Consider the following 16,162-nt stretch of genomic DNA (forward strand, 5'->3'; position numbering starts at 1 on the left):
ATTTGTACGTTGAGCGCCTGGATGTACATTTTTAAGCAAAAAGCTGCAAACGGAGCCGTGTGATGACTTTGCATGGGGGGTGTTTTAGGGGGTCGGGGACCCAGCGGGGGCTTTCTCAGCCGTTTTACCTCCCTCAGCGTTTTCTCCCTCCTTCTGCCTCCACGGGATGTGGGTGGGAGGGTGCTGGGTGCCCATCCCGGACCAGGGCTGTGCCGCCTTCCCGGGCATCCCCTTGCTGGCACGCAGGATGCGGCCATGCACTCCCCTTGCCCCCAGCTCAGCACGGCCCAGCTTGGCATCACCAGCCAAGGGTCCAGATGGGTCTAGGCAGGTCCGAGCTGTTGCCGGCACCTCATCCTGCCCCGGGCAGGAGAGCAATGCTGAAGCAAGAGTGGGCTTGCCAGCCGGACCAGCTGTGCTCCCTCCTATCCCGATGGAGATGCACCTTCCCGGTGCCCAAGGTAGGTGCTGGGACCTGAATCCCATCCCCGATGCCTGCGGCACCACACAGCGCTGCTGCTCCCCGTCGCCGGTGCCGTCCCCGGTGCCGCGGGAGGGCTGCCGTCCCTTCCCCTTGCAGGCTGGGCAGATGCAGCGGGCAGCACGGCGACAGCGTGAGACCCCTGAGGGACGTCTGGAAGAGATGCTGAGGTCACATCAGGAGTCGGTGAGTGTCCCGGGGGTGTCCCAATTAACCAGACCCTCCTGAGGGTTTGGGTGCCTTTTCGGCACGGCTTCCCGGGGCCGTGGGTCTCTCTGTGCTGGTCTGGGATTTGCCTTGTGTGCCATGGCACAGTGTGACTGTCCCTGTGTCCCCTCCCGAGGGGCACAGAGGGGCTTGTGCCCCTCCAGCCCCCACAGCCCGGAGCCGGAGGGGCGGCTCTGCCCGGGCTGTTTTGGTTCTTCTCACAAACAACGGCGTGTCCTTGTGCCGAGGCCTTGTGCCTGGGAGCGGCGGCTCCAGCTGGGATAACAAATCCCAGCTGGTTCACAGCCGGGGGGTCTCCCTGCCGTCCCGGTCCCCGGTGCTGCGTCCCCTGGCCAGGGTGCTCCAGCCTCCTTGCTGGCAAGGCGGGGGGGCTGCAGGGGGCCGGGGGTGACACCTTGCCGGAGGGTCTCACCCACTCTCCCCGGGCACTGCAGAGCCATCGGTGCTCAGCGTGCGTTTGGCACGAGCTCCGGTCTATACGGGGTTGGGAGCTCCCGGCAGCGGCTCAGGGATTTCAAGCCCTCCTGGTTTTTCCTCCCCGTGTGTGCAGGCATGTGGGGACCCAGCGGACAAAGCCCAGCCGGGGGGAGAGCTGCGGGCAGGGATCCGGGAATCGCGTGGGGCTGCAGCGCTGGTTGGCGAGCAGGAGCACAGCTTCAGTAGGGATTTCCCAGTAAAAACATTCAGGAAGGGGATGGTGCGGCTTTTGGCTTCCTCCTGGTCCCACCAGCACCTCCATCTAATTGCGCATCGCTGACGTGAATACGAGGTGTCTCTTCTCGCCCGTGATGGAGAAGAGCAGCGCCGATGATGGAAAGGAGCAGCGGGACCGTTCCCGGGTGGCAGGTAGGACCCAAATCATCTCTTGGGGGCTCAGCAGGCGGACTGGGGGAGGCGAGGGGCTCCCTGGGACCGGGCTGCCCGGTGCAGAGAGCGGCTGACCTCCCCCTCGGCCAAATTGTTGCAACAGCGGGGAGGAAGGTCAGGTTCCCCGCAGGAGGGTGCAGGGGCTGACGTCAAAGGAAGCAGCTGGTGATTCATGGGTTCTTGGGAGCGCTGGTCTCTGGGGCCGTAACTCATCCCAGAAATGTCATTTCATCCTTGAGTGTTATCGCTGCTCTGCTGTTGCCCACTGCTCCCAGCCCCACGGCAGATAAACCGGCCTCTTGGGTGAGCTGTGGGGGGCTGTCCCTCACTCCCAGCCCTGGGCTTGGCGGCTTAGTATACCTAATATTCAGCTTTATATGGGCTGAAAGAGCAGCTGCGTTAGCGCGGTGCTCTGCAGGGCAAAGAGGAGGGCTGCACACCCTCCAAAACGCTCTCGTCCCCGTGATGTGCGTGAAGTATCCCTGGTGTTCCTGCCGTGTACAGCCATCCCGGGTGCCCACCGATCCCATGTGTATTTGCGGGTGCCAGTGGTGCCGGGAGGTCCTGTTCTACGGGGTTTTGTCTTGTGCAATGGAGCTTTAACTTGCTGCCGCAGCGAGGGCTCTGCCGTGGGGTCTGGTCCCTAGGTGGGGGACAGGCTGCCCCGATTCTTGTGTCCAGCATTAGCTGAGGCTGTGCTGAGCCTGATTCTAGTTATTCCAGGATGGTTGTGCTGTGAGATGGTGTTGGCCATCATTATCCATTGTTATCTTAGTTATCTGCCATTACCCGTTGTTACCTGTCAGAGTTGGTTGTTATCCGTTGTTATCCATGGCTGATGATCCATGCCGGGGGCAGTCATGCCGTGGACCCCAGGTCCACGTGCAGCGGGGTTTGTCCCTGGCGCGGGAATCGCCTGCAAAGCACCGCACGAGCTGGGCAGGGGGGGCTGTGCCTCGGTCTCTTGCCCCTGTCTCGCTGCAGGAGCTGCCCGTGCCCCCCCTTCCACAGCTGGACCGCGGACGGGGGCTGGCCGGGCTCCATCGTGCCAGCGCGGCGTACGAGCATGCGTCCGCCCATGTGCGTGCATCTGCTCGCCGGACGCACCGGCGGTGACCCGTGGGCCCCCGGCAGATGCGTAAGGAGCCGGGTCCGGCCTTGGCCCCCCGGGCCCTGCCGTAAGTGATGGCTCTTATCTCCCTGCTGACAAGCCAGCATCCTTCAGCGGGCGTACTTAAGGCCGAGCGCCTGGAGGGCCAGAGCAGAGGAGAACTTGCTGCAGAGACGCCCGCCCGCAGCCTGCAGCTCCGTTTGGACCAGGAAGATGCTGCCCGCTACATTCAAGCTCTGCGCTGCCATCTCCTACCGGCACCTGCGCAACATGACCGGTGAGGGATCGGGGGACTGGGACGTGGGGCTGGGGGAACCCCTCTCGGTGGGCTGCCTGCGGTAGGCAGCGCCGGCAGGGTTCGCAAGGCGGGAGGAGGCTGGAAGCTCCAGGGATGCTCTCCCCATCCCGTGCCACGTTGCTTTCTGGGTTTCGTGCTTTACTGTCTCCACAACCCTTTTTGCTACCAGACTTATTGCTGGGGTCCGAGGGGGATGGCTGCGTGCCTCTGGTGAATGTGGAGGGTAGCTATAGGTAACGGTCCCGCTGGCTGCGAGGATTTTGTATTCTTGTGCTCCATTTCCTACGGCCTTTCCTGGGCACCTGCATGATTGCTCCTCGGTATTTTTACAGCTGTCATCTTGCTCCCTGCATGCTGCGTGACTCGGACCTGGAGCAAAGCCTGGGTTTGTTTAGGAGAGCTTCTGTCCCAGAGCAGTGCAATGGCAGTCAACTGCTCTCTGTGCCTGTAGGAACTTCAGTGAAGGTGGCAAACAGAGGCTTTTTCAATGTCCTGTGTTTAAATTGGAGAAAAAAAAAAAATAGCAAGCCCCGTGCAGTATGGTGCCTGGTGCTGGCGAGTGATGCGTTCTCTGCTCTCAGGTCTGAGAAGACAAGCCGCTGTCACCATCAGCCAGGAGCTGAGCAAGTTCGCCTGCCACAGCACGGGACCCAGCACATGGATTAACCAGGTTCGCAGAAGAAGCTCCTTGCTCAGTAAGTGACCAGCAGATGGGGTCTGCCCCTTTCTGCCGGGTGGTGGGTGCCATCATGGGTCAGGGCTCGGGAGAGTGGTTGGAGGAAAACCTGCTCGTGGGTAGCCTGTGCTTTTGCTAAACAAATGGTGAAGGCAGGCAAGCAGTGGGAATTGAGTTTACTTCCCTAGCCCCTGGGCATGGAGAAGCGTATTTGATGCAGATAAAGCTTATCTGGTGTTATGATGTGTTAGTCAACTATGCAGTGTTCGTACACTCACTCCTGCTTTCGTCTGATCTCATGCAGGCTCAAGGCTGGAGGAGAAGCCCTTCAGCGAGATGGAAATGTCTTACGTCAAGCAAGGAGAGGAAGCCCTCCAGAAATCACTCAGCATCCTTGGGGACCAGGACGGCTGGAAGACAGAGACAGTGGTGGTAGGTGCTCTGCTTTGCGGCAGACTGACGCGGTCCTCCTGTGAATATTCGTGATATTAATTCTGCCTTTCCCTCTCTAGGATAACGGCGACAAAGTGCTGAGCAAGGTGCTCCCGGACGTGGGCAAGGTGTTCCGACTCGAGGTGGTGGTGGACCAGCCCCTGGACGCGGTGTACAGTGAGCTGGTGGACAACATGGAGCAGATGGGAGACTGGAATCCCAACGTCAAAGAAGTCAAGGTAGGAAGCGCACGTCAGACCTGTCCCAGCCAGGGGTTCGCACACATGTGCTGCTCCAAGTGGCAGAATCGCTTTGCCTGTCACAGCAGGAGCACAGGAATTTCTCCACCTGTTCTTTGGGAACGGAGTAGTAGTGCTTGTTCTGCAGTAACCACGTTGCTGCTGCAGCAGAAGTTAGCCTGTAGCAGCTTGTCTGCTACTTTTTCTGTAGGAAACACACTTGCACTTTACTGCAAGGTAGCAGGCCAGTTCTGTTGTTAAATTTGCACTGTTACTAGAGGAGAAATACCACAGTACCCCAACGTGCAGGGAAGAGTGTTTTGCTATTCCACAGCTTGTCTAGAATAAGAGAAGTGTTAAGAGAAATACCTCCCCTTTTCAGGTATTGAAAACTCATGTTCTGCATTCTAGGATGAAGCAGATATTTGATTTTTCTCACTATAAACACTGAGGTTTTTTTAAGAGCATGTGTTTGAACACATGGTAATCAAAGCTAGCTTTTAGCTATGTTTGCAGTAAATACTTCAAATTAATGTTTTCATTCTAAACTGTCCAGATTCTCCAGAAGATTGGAAAGGACACAGTGATCACCCACGAGAAGGCGGCCGCTACCCCTGGTAACATTGTTGGACCACGGGACTTTGTGAGCGTCCGCTGCTCTAAGAGACGTGGCTCCACCTGTGTCCTGGCCGGCATGTCCACAAAATACGGAGCTATGCCAGAACAGGAAGGATTTATAAGGTAATCACTTTTTGCATTCACTTACAGTGTGTGTAATGAAAGTCAGATTCACACACTAGCTTTTAGTATGGGCTCAGAGTTGTGAGGTTTGTCTCAGTAGCAGGAACCACTAAGGAAACCCTAATTCACAAAGTGCTTCAGCACGGCTGTAATTTTTGAGGCTAAGTCACAACGTTGCTTTCTAAGGTGTGCATTCCTGTCCTCTTACAGAGCTGAGAATGGTCCCACGTGTATGATCCTGCGCCCACTGCCCGGCAGTCCTTCACAAACCAAGCTAACGTGGCTTCTCAGCATTGACCTGAAGGTAAGTTTTGCAGCAAACATTTCAAAGCAGAAGCAGGAGTTTATTCGAGGCAAGTTCCACTCACGGGCTGTATCTGCTCCTCTCCAGGGCTGGCTACCGAAGACGATCATCAACCAGGTCCTGTCCCAGACGCAGGTTGACTTTGCCAACCACCTTCGGGAACACCTGGCCCGGATGGTGGCCCTCAACTGCTGACCACACTGACTAGTGCTGTAATGCTTTGATCAGGGGTGAAGTAGGGAATCATGTAATGGGGTAAGTCAAGTCAGACAATTTAATTACAGCCTGTGCTAATTAGCCAAGACCTTTAATAGTAAATACCACTACTTAATACATGGTTTCAATAAATAAAGCTGTGTTTATTGTAACTAATTAGTCAGGCCTCTGTGACCTCCCTGATGGGGCCAGCACATGCTCGTTGTGCAAATGCAGGACCAAAAAGTTGAGGCAAGTCCTGCATTTGCTCCCCATAGCATGTGCCTGCCACCTCCCTAACTAATTACTTTCAATAAATAAATAAAGCAAGCTTCAATTAGTAGTGTCTACTATTAAAGGCCTTGGCTAATTAGTTATTAGGAATAGCAGGAGCACCAGCACAGGACTGACTGACTTCACTCCTTCCCCCAAAACACAAACACAGCACACACTTACCTGGGGGTAGAAGCAGCTCTAATTTATTTTTCCTGTACAGACACACACAAGGTGTCAAATTATTTATTCATTCAAAGCTCTGTGTAACTAACTTGTCAATGCAGTGAGCAGAAGGAGATCTTCAGCTTGAGTGATCTCTAATATGTAGCTACTTTGAGTTTAAATCTCATTCATCACAAGACAAAAAAAAAACAAACAAAAGAAAGAGTTAAAGCCTTTATTTTTAAACTGGTTTCCAGTTTGTGGGGAAAAAAAATACAGTTTGGACAGAAGCCCAAATTTCAGTCTTACATGCAGTAGTCTTGTTACAACACAATCCTTCTGGCTGGAAGCTGTTGTTTACAATTAGCCAAACACAGGTCAGCAGAAGTGTCAATGTTCCTTCTGCAAGTGTACATAGAGCAGGTCTGTCCAATTGCAGCCTGCTCTCACTGAACAACTTGACTGTTACAACCCAGGTACATCACATGAGAAGTTACCTCAATATAATACTTGCTTCTTCAGCTAGCTACACTGTAAACATTACTGAAGACTCCGAGATGCCCACAAATAGCACAATACATACTAGAACTGCATTCACTTAGACTCCAGCATAGTGGTAGAGCATGAATCTTCAGCAGGTAACAAATATACATAAGGCCTGCCATCAAGAGCTGCGTTGGCTTCAGCTTGTTTGCTTGTTGGCTGATCGCTCCAAGTGATGCATGTTCCTCTATAATAAAAACCACTTGACTGGATACTGACTGTGTCATTTTTGTTAACGCGGTGCCACCACTTCATTTATGGCTCCCAGGGTGGACTTCGTCTTCCATCAACTTCTGTCTCTACATGATACAGTACATCTGCCAGCGTGTGTTCTACAACAGCACCCCAGCCCATGTCACTCATCTGCAAAGGGAATGAAAGACAGTTAGCTTGAGTCATGAAGTACAGGCTCAGGACAAAGAGTGACTAGCCCTGCTGTACAGCAGCATCCCAGGACTGTTTCCCTCCTGAAAACATTAGTGGGGGGAAAAAAAAATTTCCAAGTGTTTCCTTAAAAAAGAATTCAGCCCTCTTACTGATAAAAAGAGGCTAACATAGGCAAGAACAGGGACTTTACAATCTGTCAAGAGGAACAAGACAGCATCTAGTATTTAGTTAAAATTTAGTTATTTGTTAGGCTATCAGTCCTTAAATATTTTTCAATACTGTAGCCAAAGGGATTGTATTTAAGTACAAAGAGTGAAGAGGACAGATACAAGCTTGGTGTAAATCAACTCCCACCACCACCACAAAATCTCAACCTCCTTTTGTTTAAATAGTGTGAGGCTATAACAAAGTGGGAGGTAATAAGCTTCTGTTATTACTTACTGGACGGTAAGTGATATCTCTAGGTGGATATTTGAAATACGGCCCAAAGTTTATAGAAACCTGTGGAAGACACATTTGTCATTAGATTAAAAAAAAAGGAGGGGGGCAAATGTCTTTACTCCTAAGCCTACCAGCACCCTGTGCAAGACCACATGAACAAACATCCTTGGCATGAAAGGAGAGCATTTGTTCAATGGTTTGATAAATTTACATCACACAAGCGAACAGCAGCATTGTTCCAGGGTCACTTCACTAAAATAATTCCCATCTTTCCTCTTCACTTGCTTGACACATTCCCAGAGCGCCCACACTCTATGCATTACTAAAACTATGATGGACTTGACTTAGGAATTATCTTTCAAAGATATGTTACTTGCCGTGCAGCCTTTGTACAAAGAAATAGCAGGAAAATAAACTCCTTCAAAGATGTCTTTAAAGGCAATGCCTTGGCTGGCACCATTCTTGAAGAATATTATCTGAAAAGAAAAAAGAAGAAGGTTTTTTCCATTGAGGCTAACTTTCATGACCTTACTTGTGAACTACAAAGCAATCCTCAAGAGGCAGCTTAACCTACACTCCCCTTTACTTGATGCCAGACAATTACTTAAGTGAAAGCAATAACATGGCAAGCAAAGGGCACAGCTGGTTTGTTGAGTTCATGTTTATTGTTGCTTTAATAAAAGCATTCTTGTTTTTGATGAAGAACTAATGATCAGCCTCCCTTTGTGCTCATTAAATGCAAGCGATTAATACACACAATAAGCCAGTCTCAGCAGGCTCTCCATTCTTCCTGAAGTTCTACATCCTCCCACTCACTCCACCTACCAAGGCTTAACTTACCTGGCTTCCAGGTGCTTGCTTTAGGCTCTTCTCCGCTTTGTCCACAAAATCCTTCTCTTCAAAGTACAAGTAGCTTTTGAATTTGATCAAAGCCTGAAATATTAGAAGACAACCACTTCAGAAGTAAGCCAGAAAAACTGTTACTCTTAGTGACATATTAAAGAACGGCAGACCTACAGGAGGAGCCCTGTTGTGGGATAGGCATGCCTGTTGTGTCAGAAAAAGTGTGACTCACGCATCTCAAATATTTGAGAACCAGGAGGGGAAGAGAAGATGAAATGAGATGTGGGCAATCTCATTCAGTAGTCCATGCAGAGTCTTCCCTCCTTGCAGAACCTCTGGGTAGTTCTAGGTATTTTGTTTTCTGGAGATCAACACTTTGGACCTCTTTGTTATGAACCACACTGGTACCCAGAGGTAGGATGGAAAGGATGCAATCAAAGGGGGCAAAAGTGAGGCTAGAGCAACCTGTTTTCCACTTGTCCACCTAGCCAACACTTAATCCAATAGTGAACTCCACACCTCACCTTATCTTTGTAAGTGTCAGGCAGTGATTTGGCAGTCTCAGTATCTTCTGGAAGACTGATGTAAAATCCCAGTATATCACCCTGTCCATAGCCAGATGAATAGTGTTTCCCTATTGACTGGTGAAACTTTGTTCCCTTTTTGCTGCGCCAGGAGTAACTGAACTTGTCATATCCCAGAGGCGCCTGGAGGTTCCCTGCAGAAACCAACGTTTCTTCATGAACATACACAGCGTAGCAGGAGCACCTTTGTGTGTCCCACTTCAAGTTTTGGAACAGTAATTACATTCAGTTAACGAATACGACTGCCATTAGTACAAATGTGTTGACTACAGTGTTAAGCAAGGCCAAGCATGCAACAGCATAAAGGATCCACCCGTACTGCAGTTCTGCACAATTTAGATCACCTGCAGAAAGAGTTTCCCCTTAAAGAAAAGCAGTGAAGAAGCAGGCAAGCTGAACATGACTTATGGTCCTTAGGTCTAAATTACTAGGGAAAGAAATATAGGAACCAGGTGGAATACATCAATAAGAAATATTTGGTAAAATTATTTACCTAATGGCTGTGACCAGCCTAATCTGGCAGCTGTGTCTGGAGGCATCTCATCCATGGATATTTCAAAGTACCACGCTCCTTTCCGCACTCCATGCGAGGCTCGTACCATTGAATAGCCCTTTTCACCAATAACAGTCAGTCTGTCATCAGAAATCTTTAACTGAGGAGCTGTGGTAGGTGAGAGAAGATGGTATGAGCAGTTCATTTGTGGTATCTAATGCGCGGTGATGTCAAAAGGTAAGTGAACATACAGAAGTAGATTTAACATTTGCACCTCTTAAAGCAATTGCGTCTGAAACTTCAATAACCAGTAACATGAGGTTCCAGAAGATGGCCCCTCATAAGAAGAGCTGGCTATACAACTTGCATACAATCAGCAAGCTTTGTACCTCGGTCGTGCAGTGCTAGGAGGACTCGTTCATACAGGCAGGCTCTGTAGAGGTCCCCAGGAATAGGCTTTCCTGCCCAACAGTCTAGCTCCAATTTTTCTGGGTCAGGTGCGTGGGGGTCAGGCTCAGCCAAGATGTAACGATATCCATCTTTATTAAAGGGGTGTTCCAAAGGATAACCGTGGGGTGGTAAGCGCTGAGCAGAAAACAACGGGTCACTGCGAAACACAAAAACTACAGGTTGGCATCTCTCGGCAGCTACGGTTCAGTCACAAGTCATCCCAGGACAACCTCTTACAGAGCTGTACCTGCAGTGCTCACAGCCTGCACACTGCTTTGTTTCCAAGAGTCTGTGCAAAATGAGCACATACTCATCTACGAAACAAGTGTATACCCATCTATTTCAAATAATTTCTAGCATGTGACCTATCAGTAACATCACAGGGTTATGGCATGAATCCCCATAAATCTACCAAGGGCAGAGACAGATGGGAGGCAGCTTAAGGCATCAAAAGCAAAGTTGTCCCTCTGACTAGCGTACAACACCTCACTATAGATGCTCATCACTCTGCCACTGCGTCATCTTTCCTCTTACCTTCTGGTTTTCTTGGCTGTTCCCGTGGTCCCTCCATCTTGCTGCTTGCGCTTTGCTCCCCGTCCCTTCCCACTGCCTCCTGCAGCAATTCCTCCTTAACACAGAAACCACGGCATATTAAGCAGCTGATGATTAGAGAGAGCCCGTGAGCATGGAATCTCCACAAATAGAGAGGGGCAGAAGCAGCCAAATTAAAATCAGTTCATGAGCTCAAGTACATTCTTCCACAGTTAGGTATGAAACCGACTTTACTGAAAATAAGCACAGCAAAATCCAGAACTTTTATGTAGCTTCTAGTCAACTTTTGAAATGTCTAAATTTAGAGTGGAAGCTAAGTGAGATTTATCAACAAAATGAGCTCAACTCAAGCTTTTAAGGTGAGAGTTAAGAATCTTTTCTGTCATCAAAAGGTCTACAGACAGCAGCATTGGGATCCACTTCAAAAGCATTATTATTTGCTTTCATGGAGATTCCAGTCACAGTTCAAATTTATTTCTGCAAAAGTAGCAGAAAACCCAACCTACAGCACACACTGGCTGATTTTAAGCAAAGTCATCATCCCAGTGACACACTATGCTGGAGAAACACTCTGACACCAATAAGCGCTTAACATTAAATTTCCATCTATAAAATAAAATACACCAAAGTTGAGGAAAAATGAAAAGCAATAGAGGTGTTTCTCTCCAGTATTACCAAAATCAGCACTACAATTGAACAGTGTATCATTTCATATTACAGCACCCAATTTTTCTCACAAATAAAACTATAGTATAGGAAAAGCTACATGTCAAATGTAATCAAACTAATATCAGTGTAACATTTTAATACATTAAAATGTACATGCATTTTATCATTACACTATTTCAAAAAAGATCACTGTTGATTTACAAGGAAAACTACAGAATTTTTAAGTACTGTAGATAAACACCTTTATGAACCGCATACTGTGTCGTAACTAAAAATATAGTCAGCTTTTAAATTATCAGCATTCCCCTTACAGTGTAAGGGATTCAAAACATTGAAGGAATACCATATTCTGCACAAACATGACATGATCTCAGCTGCACTTGCTAGTCTTAGTGCAGATAAACATATAGGCTCTCCAGTTTGTCATCACTTATTTGCCTAAACAATCACAATATCCTATCAGCTCACAGATTCAGACCACTTACTTAGGCATTAAGATTTAAAACTACAACAATATCAGGTCAAATTGTACAAAGTAAAAATAAACATAAGTGAAAATAAAACTTTAAACCAGTCAAGTGGGGCAGAATATGATAATTAAAAGCTTCTAACTGCTAAAGATTAAAAAGTGAAATTGTTGTTTTGTATTAAAGTATTATTGCAATCACATCAAGGCACACTTTTTATTTTTTATCGACTTTAGCTTCTAAGATAATTGAGCAAAAAAGCTTTGCAAACAATAATACTTAAGTTTTAGAAGCTGAAAGGTAAATATTCACCTCCCAAAGAGGCTCCACCTGTAAGAACAGAAGTGGCACCACATATTTGTCAATCTTCCGGAAATTAAATAAAAAACAACCAGTGCATGAAATGGAGACAACGCAGCCTTAGATATCTATAATCTTGTTTTAAAAGGCCTAAAACACCTCCTGTCAGGTACTACTTGAATGTGTTTAATATAGAATGGCGCAGCCTTGCGCACAAAATCTCATGGGCAGTTAACGTTACTACAGTAAGATTTCCCTAAGTAATCTCAGAGAGCTAGGCAAAGTTGTTAGCACAGCTGTCATTCCGCAAAAACACTACTAAACTAACAACACTAAAATGCAAACAGTGATTATAAGGAATAATATATACTTTCCCTGACTACTTTCAAATCCCAGACTGCGGGAAACAGGAAGTCTGAATAATACAAGTAGGTAAATTAAAATCATTAAGGAAGAAAACTGACAAGCTCAGCTTTCTTGCAAGCATCTTGATTTAGCTGGCCACCATGAAGAAAAAAGTTGAACCTTCACAAGAAGGTAAAGTTAATCTATCTTTAGAAAGGCACAGTAAGACTAGCTGAACATGTTTTGGCCATAATAAGCATGACCTCAGTTCACACAACAACTTTAACTGCAGCATCTCAACTGATGTAACTGCACAGACACCCAGCTATAGGACTGGGAAAATACAGCTTGGTCCCAAATATTCAAAAACCGCCTGATCAAAGAACTTGCCGTTTAAGCTTCCGCTTGTGGACACAGCATTATTCTGTTTCTGGTTATCATATGCAGGACCAATATTGGCAAGATCCTGAAAGAGATAAAAAACCTGATGTATAGACTCGGTCAAACTTACCACCCAAAGCCTGTACAGGGCACTTCCAGGTGCTGGAGTACTCCAGCACATCGCTTGGCACAACACAGGCTCACAGCGTGACTTGGCTAAGTTTTGCTCATTTGACTGACTGTAAGCCACCAGCAAAAGGAACCCTCACCCCTTCCTCCCAATGGCCCACGGTGCACTTTCCTTCCATCTCTAATTACGTACTTGGTCTAGAAGTCCAAACTTGGGGTAATCTTCTTCTGGGTCTTTACTCCCTGGGTCCGGATGCTCTTTCACCAAGAATACATCTCTTTCTTTACACTAAAATAGGAGGAAGAGCTTAAGTTACACAAGGTGAGATCATATCAAGTTCATTAACAAGTGTTTAAATCCTAGTGTTTACTATTAATATGTAGTATGTATATCAATTACCTAAGAAGCATTAGAATCATTACCATTTTGCTGAGGTCTGGACTTAGAACTAACACGAACGTCAGACAACTGTACCATTTGCAGAAAATCCTCCATGAATTTAACTCTTGAATACTTACCATAGTTTTGACAATATTATTAGGCCAAGTCATTTTCCCAGGTCTCTGTCGTGTTGTCATACACTCCCAGTATTTATCAATAAATGGAATAATATCCTGTAAAAAAATAAAATAAAATAGAGTCTTAAGAGTGCGGGTCTGAAAGTCTTGCTGCCAATATTTGTTTGAACTTGCTCTTCACTGAAATCATAGCTTACGTAAATCTGTGATGATTTTTATAACAGCGATACCTTATCTTTTGAGAACATAGTTTTCGGGTGCTCATCTTGCGTCCTTGACTGCCACGTTAAGTTGGCCAGAGCACTAAGGCACATTTCCTTGAGATCTTAAAAACAAAAACATACCAGAGCCAGAATTAACACTTCAGGGGAAGATCAAACATACACCCACGTACACAGCAATTACTAACCACAGAGCATCCATGCTATATAATAACAGTGAAACGCTCACAAGTTCTGTCCTAACTCAGCAGCCCTCATTAAACAGAAGATTTTCACCACCTTAATAAGTTAGTAGCAAAACATTTTTAGAAAAAAACACACATGCTTGTAGACCAAAAAATCCCATATTGCATTTCTGAAAAGCTTCAGCAGGACACTCCCACCAACTTCAGACAAAATGAAGCCTCTAGGACTATCTTGCACAAAACTTCAACAAACTTCATGATTTCACACTTACTGGCTTGTTTTCTTAAGAAATACGTGTTCCCACTGTGATGGCAAACATTGCAATGGAAACTGTAGTTGGTCATGAAAGGCAGACATGATCTGGAAAAGAGCACGCTGATTTGTAAGTTCTGGCGTACACCTTACTTACTACATCAGGGTAAGAAAGTAATTATTCCAGGTTAACAAGTTAATTGCTCTCTCTTTCTCCAAAACCAGAAACATCTAACAGGTTCAATGATATTTTCATCAAATTAGGTTTATTAGGTTTATCACGGGCATCAAGAAAAGCCACAAAGCTCTTGAGAAAAACATAAGCAAGCCAAGTGTCATCTTCTTGGTTTAGATGAGTCCTGAAATTCATTCACCAAAATAAAAAGAGACAACAATCCAGAAGCTCTGGACAAGAAGCTCCATCCAAGTCAATTAATTAATTTTAATCGGAAGTCTAGAGTACTTTTTAGGGACAAAACACAACCAAAAAAGTTGAGTTTTTGATAAGTCTAAGGTCAGTCCCACATTCATTCTAGAGAGAAAGCTGAATTCACTTCTCACTTACAGGAAGATTTTATTTTTTGTTCACCCCAATTGAAAATGTCTGTTGAAGCCCCCTCTGCTTTTCAAATAACATTTACAGGCCTCTAAGGCACCAAGTCCAGTCCTGAGGTCTGGACAAAAAGTGTTTAAAGTTGAAACATACGAACATAAATACTTCCTGCTGTGTTGGGTACAGCTTTTGTTATTCACATAACACACTCATTTCCAAGTGTCCAAAGACCTGGACGGGGTCCTGGTCCTTGGGAACTCACACTTGAAATACTTCCATTTTTGCTAACCAAAGTTTCATGCCCAGCATTAAGCAGAGCTTACATACGTGGTATCAATGCCAAACGTGTCTGCTGTGAACCACTTTGTACAAATTCCACACTGCAGCTCTATCTCTCCAAGCTGCCGTCCGTTCTCTTCATCCACTGAGCCTGCCTGAGTGTCCAAGACTTCGGAGTTGTCCCCGGCAGCTTCCTACAACCAGAGCAGATCAGCAAACTTGGACTGGCTTAAAGACTGACTGAATCAGACAGGAAAGAAGTTTTGTGCAGTAACCTGTCAAGACAGGAGAATTTAGAGGGAATGAATTTTTTTTCCCCTAATACACAGCCATGCTGTGAGCGAGCTGAAACTATTTTGTACATTCAGCTAGTTAGAACTGGTCAGATGGGTGAGGATTTAATTTCCAAAATAATTCTTTAAAGAACTAAAACTGCAGCTAGCAGGATGGAAAGTTCTTCTCATCTGAACCACAGGAACGTGTTCAGATTAGGTCTGAATAACCACCTTCTCATGTTCTATGTCTCTGTCTTACCCCGACTTAGTAATCTTGAAAAACTGAGGATGCTTATTAGTCCTAACACACCAACCATTGCCAAACATCTATTTGTCAAACAAAAACATTTTATCTTCTGAAAAAAAAATTCTACACTTGCCCTTTTTCTACACTACATACAACCCGTGACTATCTTACGCCTTTGCATCTCCCGTCATCTATGCAAAGACAGCAGGTCACTACCAAAAAAAAAAACCACCCAAAACAAAAACAAATGGGAGAAGGGAGCGGGCTAGCAGTCTGATGAACAGGTATCCCAGGAATAAGCCTCAACCTCAGCCTGCAAAGACACACAAGAGGGAAGGGCAATGCCCAAGCCCAGGATCCCTAGCTCTCTCAGACCCACACAGACTCCACCACGAGCACAGCTCAGCTGCAGGGACGACCAAATTGCGGCGTCCAGCAGCAAGGGCAGACATGCAGCACCCTCACCAAGAGGCTGCACCTTCAGATTTGGGTGCTCTCACGTTCTCTACCCCTCCCAGCTCCCCAAAACTGTCCCCCGGGGGCCGGGTCTCTCCCAGCCAGCTCCGGCTGCCCGCAGCCACCTACCAGGGGGTCTTTTCCGTTGGCGGACTCTGTCTCCAGAGCTGTGGTGACATCGACCAGGGCGGCATCTCCCCTGAGAGAGCAGAAATAGGAGTTCTTTGGGGGGGGGGGAGGACGGACCCCACCTCGGCCCCGCTGTGACCGCAGCCTGGCCCCGGGGCAGCCCCGCTGTCGCTGCGGCAAAAGGACCACCCGGAACCCCACGGTTTCCCTGGGGAAGGGATGGGGACTCCCCTCCCACCCCCGGTACCCCCACGGTTTCCAGGGTAACGGGAGAGGGGGGAGCGGCCCACCATCACCCTCACGGTTTCCAGAGCTGGGGGGGGACGGACTTGGGCCTGCGCCGGCGGACCGGGCCCGCGGCTAGGGAAGAGCATACCCGCTCTCGGCGTCGGTTGCTCCCGGTTCGGGCGGTGCCGGAGGCTCCGCGGCGGGAGGGTCCGGGGCGGGCTCC

The 16,162-nt window shown here is 47.5% G+C and overlaps 3 protein-coding genes across 6 annotated transcripts in view; 2 read left to right on the plus strand and 1 right to left on the minus strand.

Moving 5' to 3' along the window:
* The first annotated feature begins 2,854 nt into the window (after nucleotides 1-2,854).
* Nucleotides 2,855-5,572, plus strand: STAR (steroidogenic acute regulatory protein). Its single transcript, XM_010562974.1, has 7 exons — nucleotides 2,855-2,964; nucleotides 3,567-3,680; nucleotides 3,966-4,093; nucleotides 4,174-4,332; nucleotides 4,889-5,073; nucleotides 5,284-5,377; nucleotides 5,465-5,572. The coding sequence occupies exons 1-7, from the start codon at nucleotides 2,901-2,903 to the stop codon at nucleotides 5,570-5,572; spliced, it is 852 nt and encodes a 283-aa protein (XP_010561276.1). The 5' UTR covers nucleotides 2,855-2,900.
* A 688-nt stretch (nucleotides 5,573-6,260) lies between these two features.
* On the minus strand, nucleotides 6,261-16,156 carry ASH2L (ash2 (absent, small, or homeotic)-like (Drosophila)). Of its 4 annotated transcripts, none has more exons than XM_010562763.1 (17): nucleotides 16,088-16,156; nucleotides 15,712-15,781; nucleotides 14,653-14,798; nucleotides 13,792-13,880; nucleotides 13,344-13,438; nucleotides 13,114-13,209; nucleotides 12,788-12,883; nucleotides 12,475-12,550; nucleotides 11,752-11,769; nucleotides 10,286-10,379; nucleotides 9,691-9,908; nucleotides 9,302-9,469; nucleotides 8,749-8,942; nucleotides 8,222-8,314; nucleotides 7,759-7,857; nucleotides 7,382-7,441; nucleotides 6,261-6,916 (listed from the first exon to the last, which is right to left on the minus strand). In XM_010562763.1, the coding sequence occupies exons 4-17, from the start codon at nucleotides 13,862-13,864 to the stop codon at nucleotides 6,809-6,811; spliced, it is 1,488 nt and encodes a 495-aa protein (XP_010561065.1). In that variant the 5' UTR covers nucleotides 13,865-13,880; nucleotides 14,653-14,798; nucleotides 15,712-15,781; nucleotides 16,088-16,156; the 3' UTR covers nucleotides 6,261-6,808. The 4 variants fall into 4 exon arrangements, with proteins under 4 accessions (XP_010561065.1, XP_010561063.1, XP_010561066.1 ...); XM_010562761.1 differs by having other exon boundaries at nucleotides 14,653-14,879; nucleotides 16,088-16,102; XM_010562764.1 differs by lacking the exon at nucleotides 11,752-11,769 and having other exon boundaries at nucleotides 6,262-6,916.
* NODAL (nodal growth differentiation factor) overlaps nucleotides 14,991-16,162 on the plus strand; it is a 4,078-nt gene continuing 2,906 nt past the window's right edge. Inside the window, exon 1 of the mRNA XM_010562975.1 lies at nucleotides 14,991-14,994. Coding sequence (XP_010561277.1) covers nucleotides 14,991-14,994 — 4 coding nt within the window. The remainder of the gene's footprint in view (nucleotides 14,995-16,162) is intronic.

This window comes from Haliaeetus leucocephalus, unplaced genomic scaffold, assembly GCF_000737465.1.
Source record: "Haliaeetus leucocephalus isolate CR32 unplaced genomic scaffold, Haliaeetus_leucocephalus-4.0 Scaffold162, whole genome shotgun sequence".
Taxonomy (NCBI): Eukaryota; Metazoa; Chordata; class Aves; order Accipitriformes; family Accipitridae; genus Haliaeetus; species Haliaeetus leucocephalus.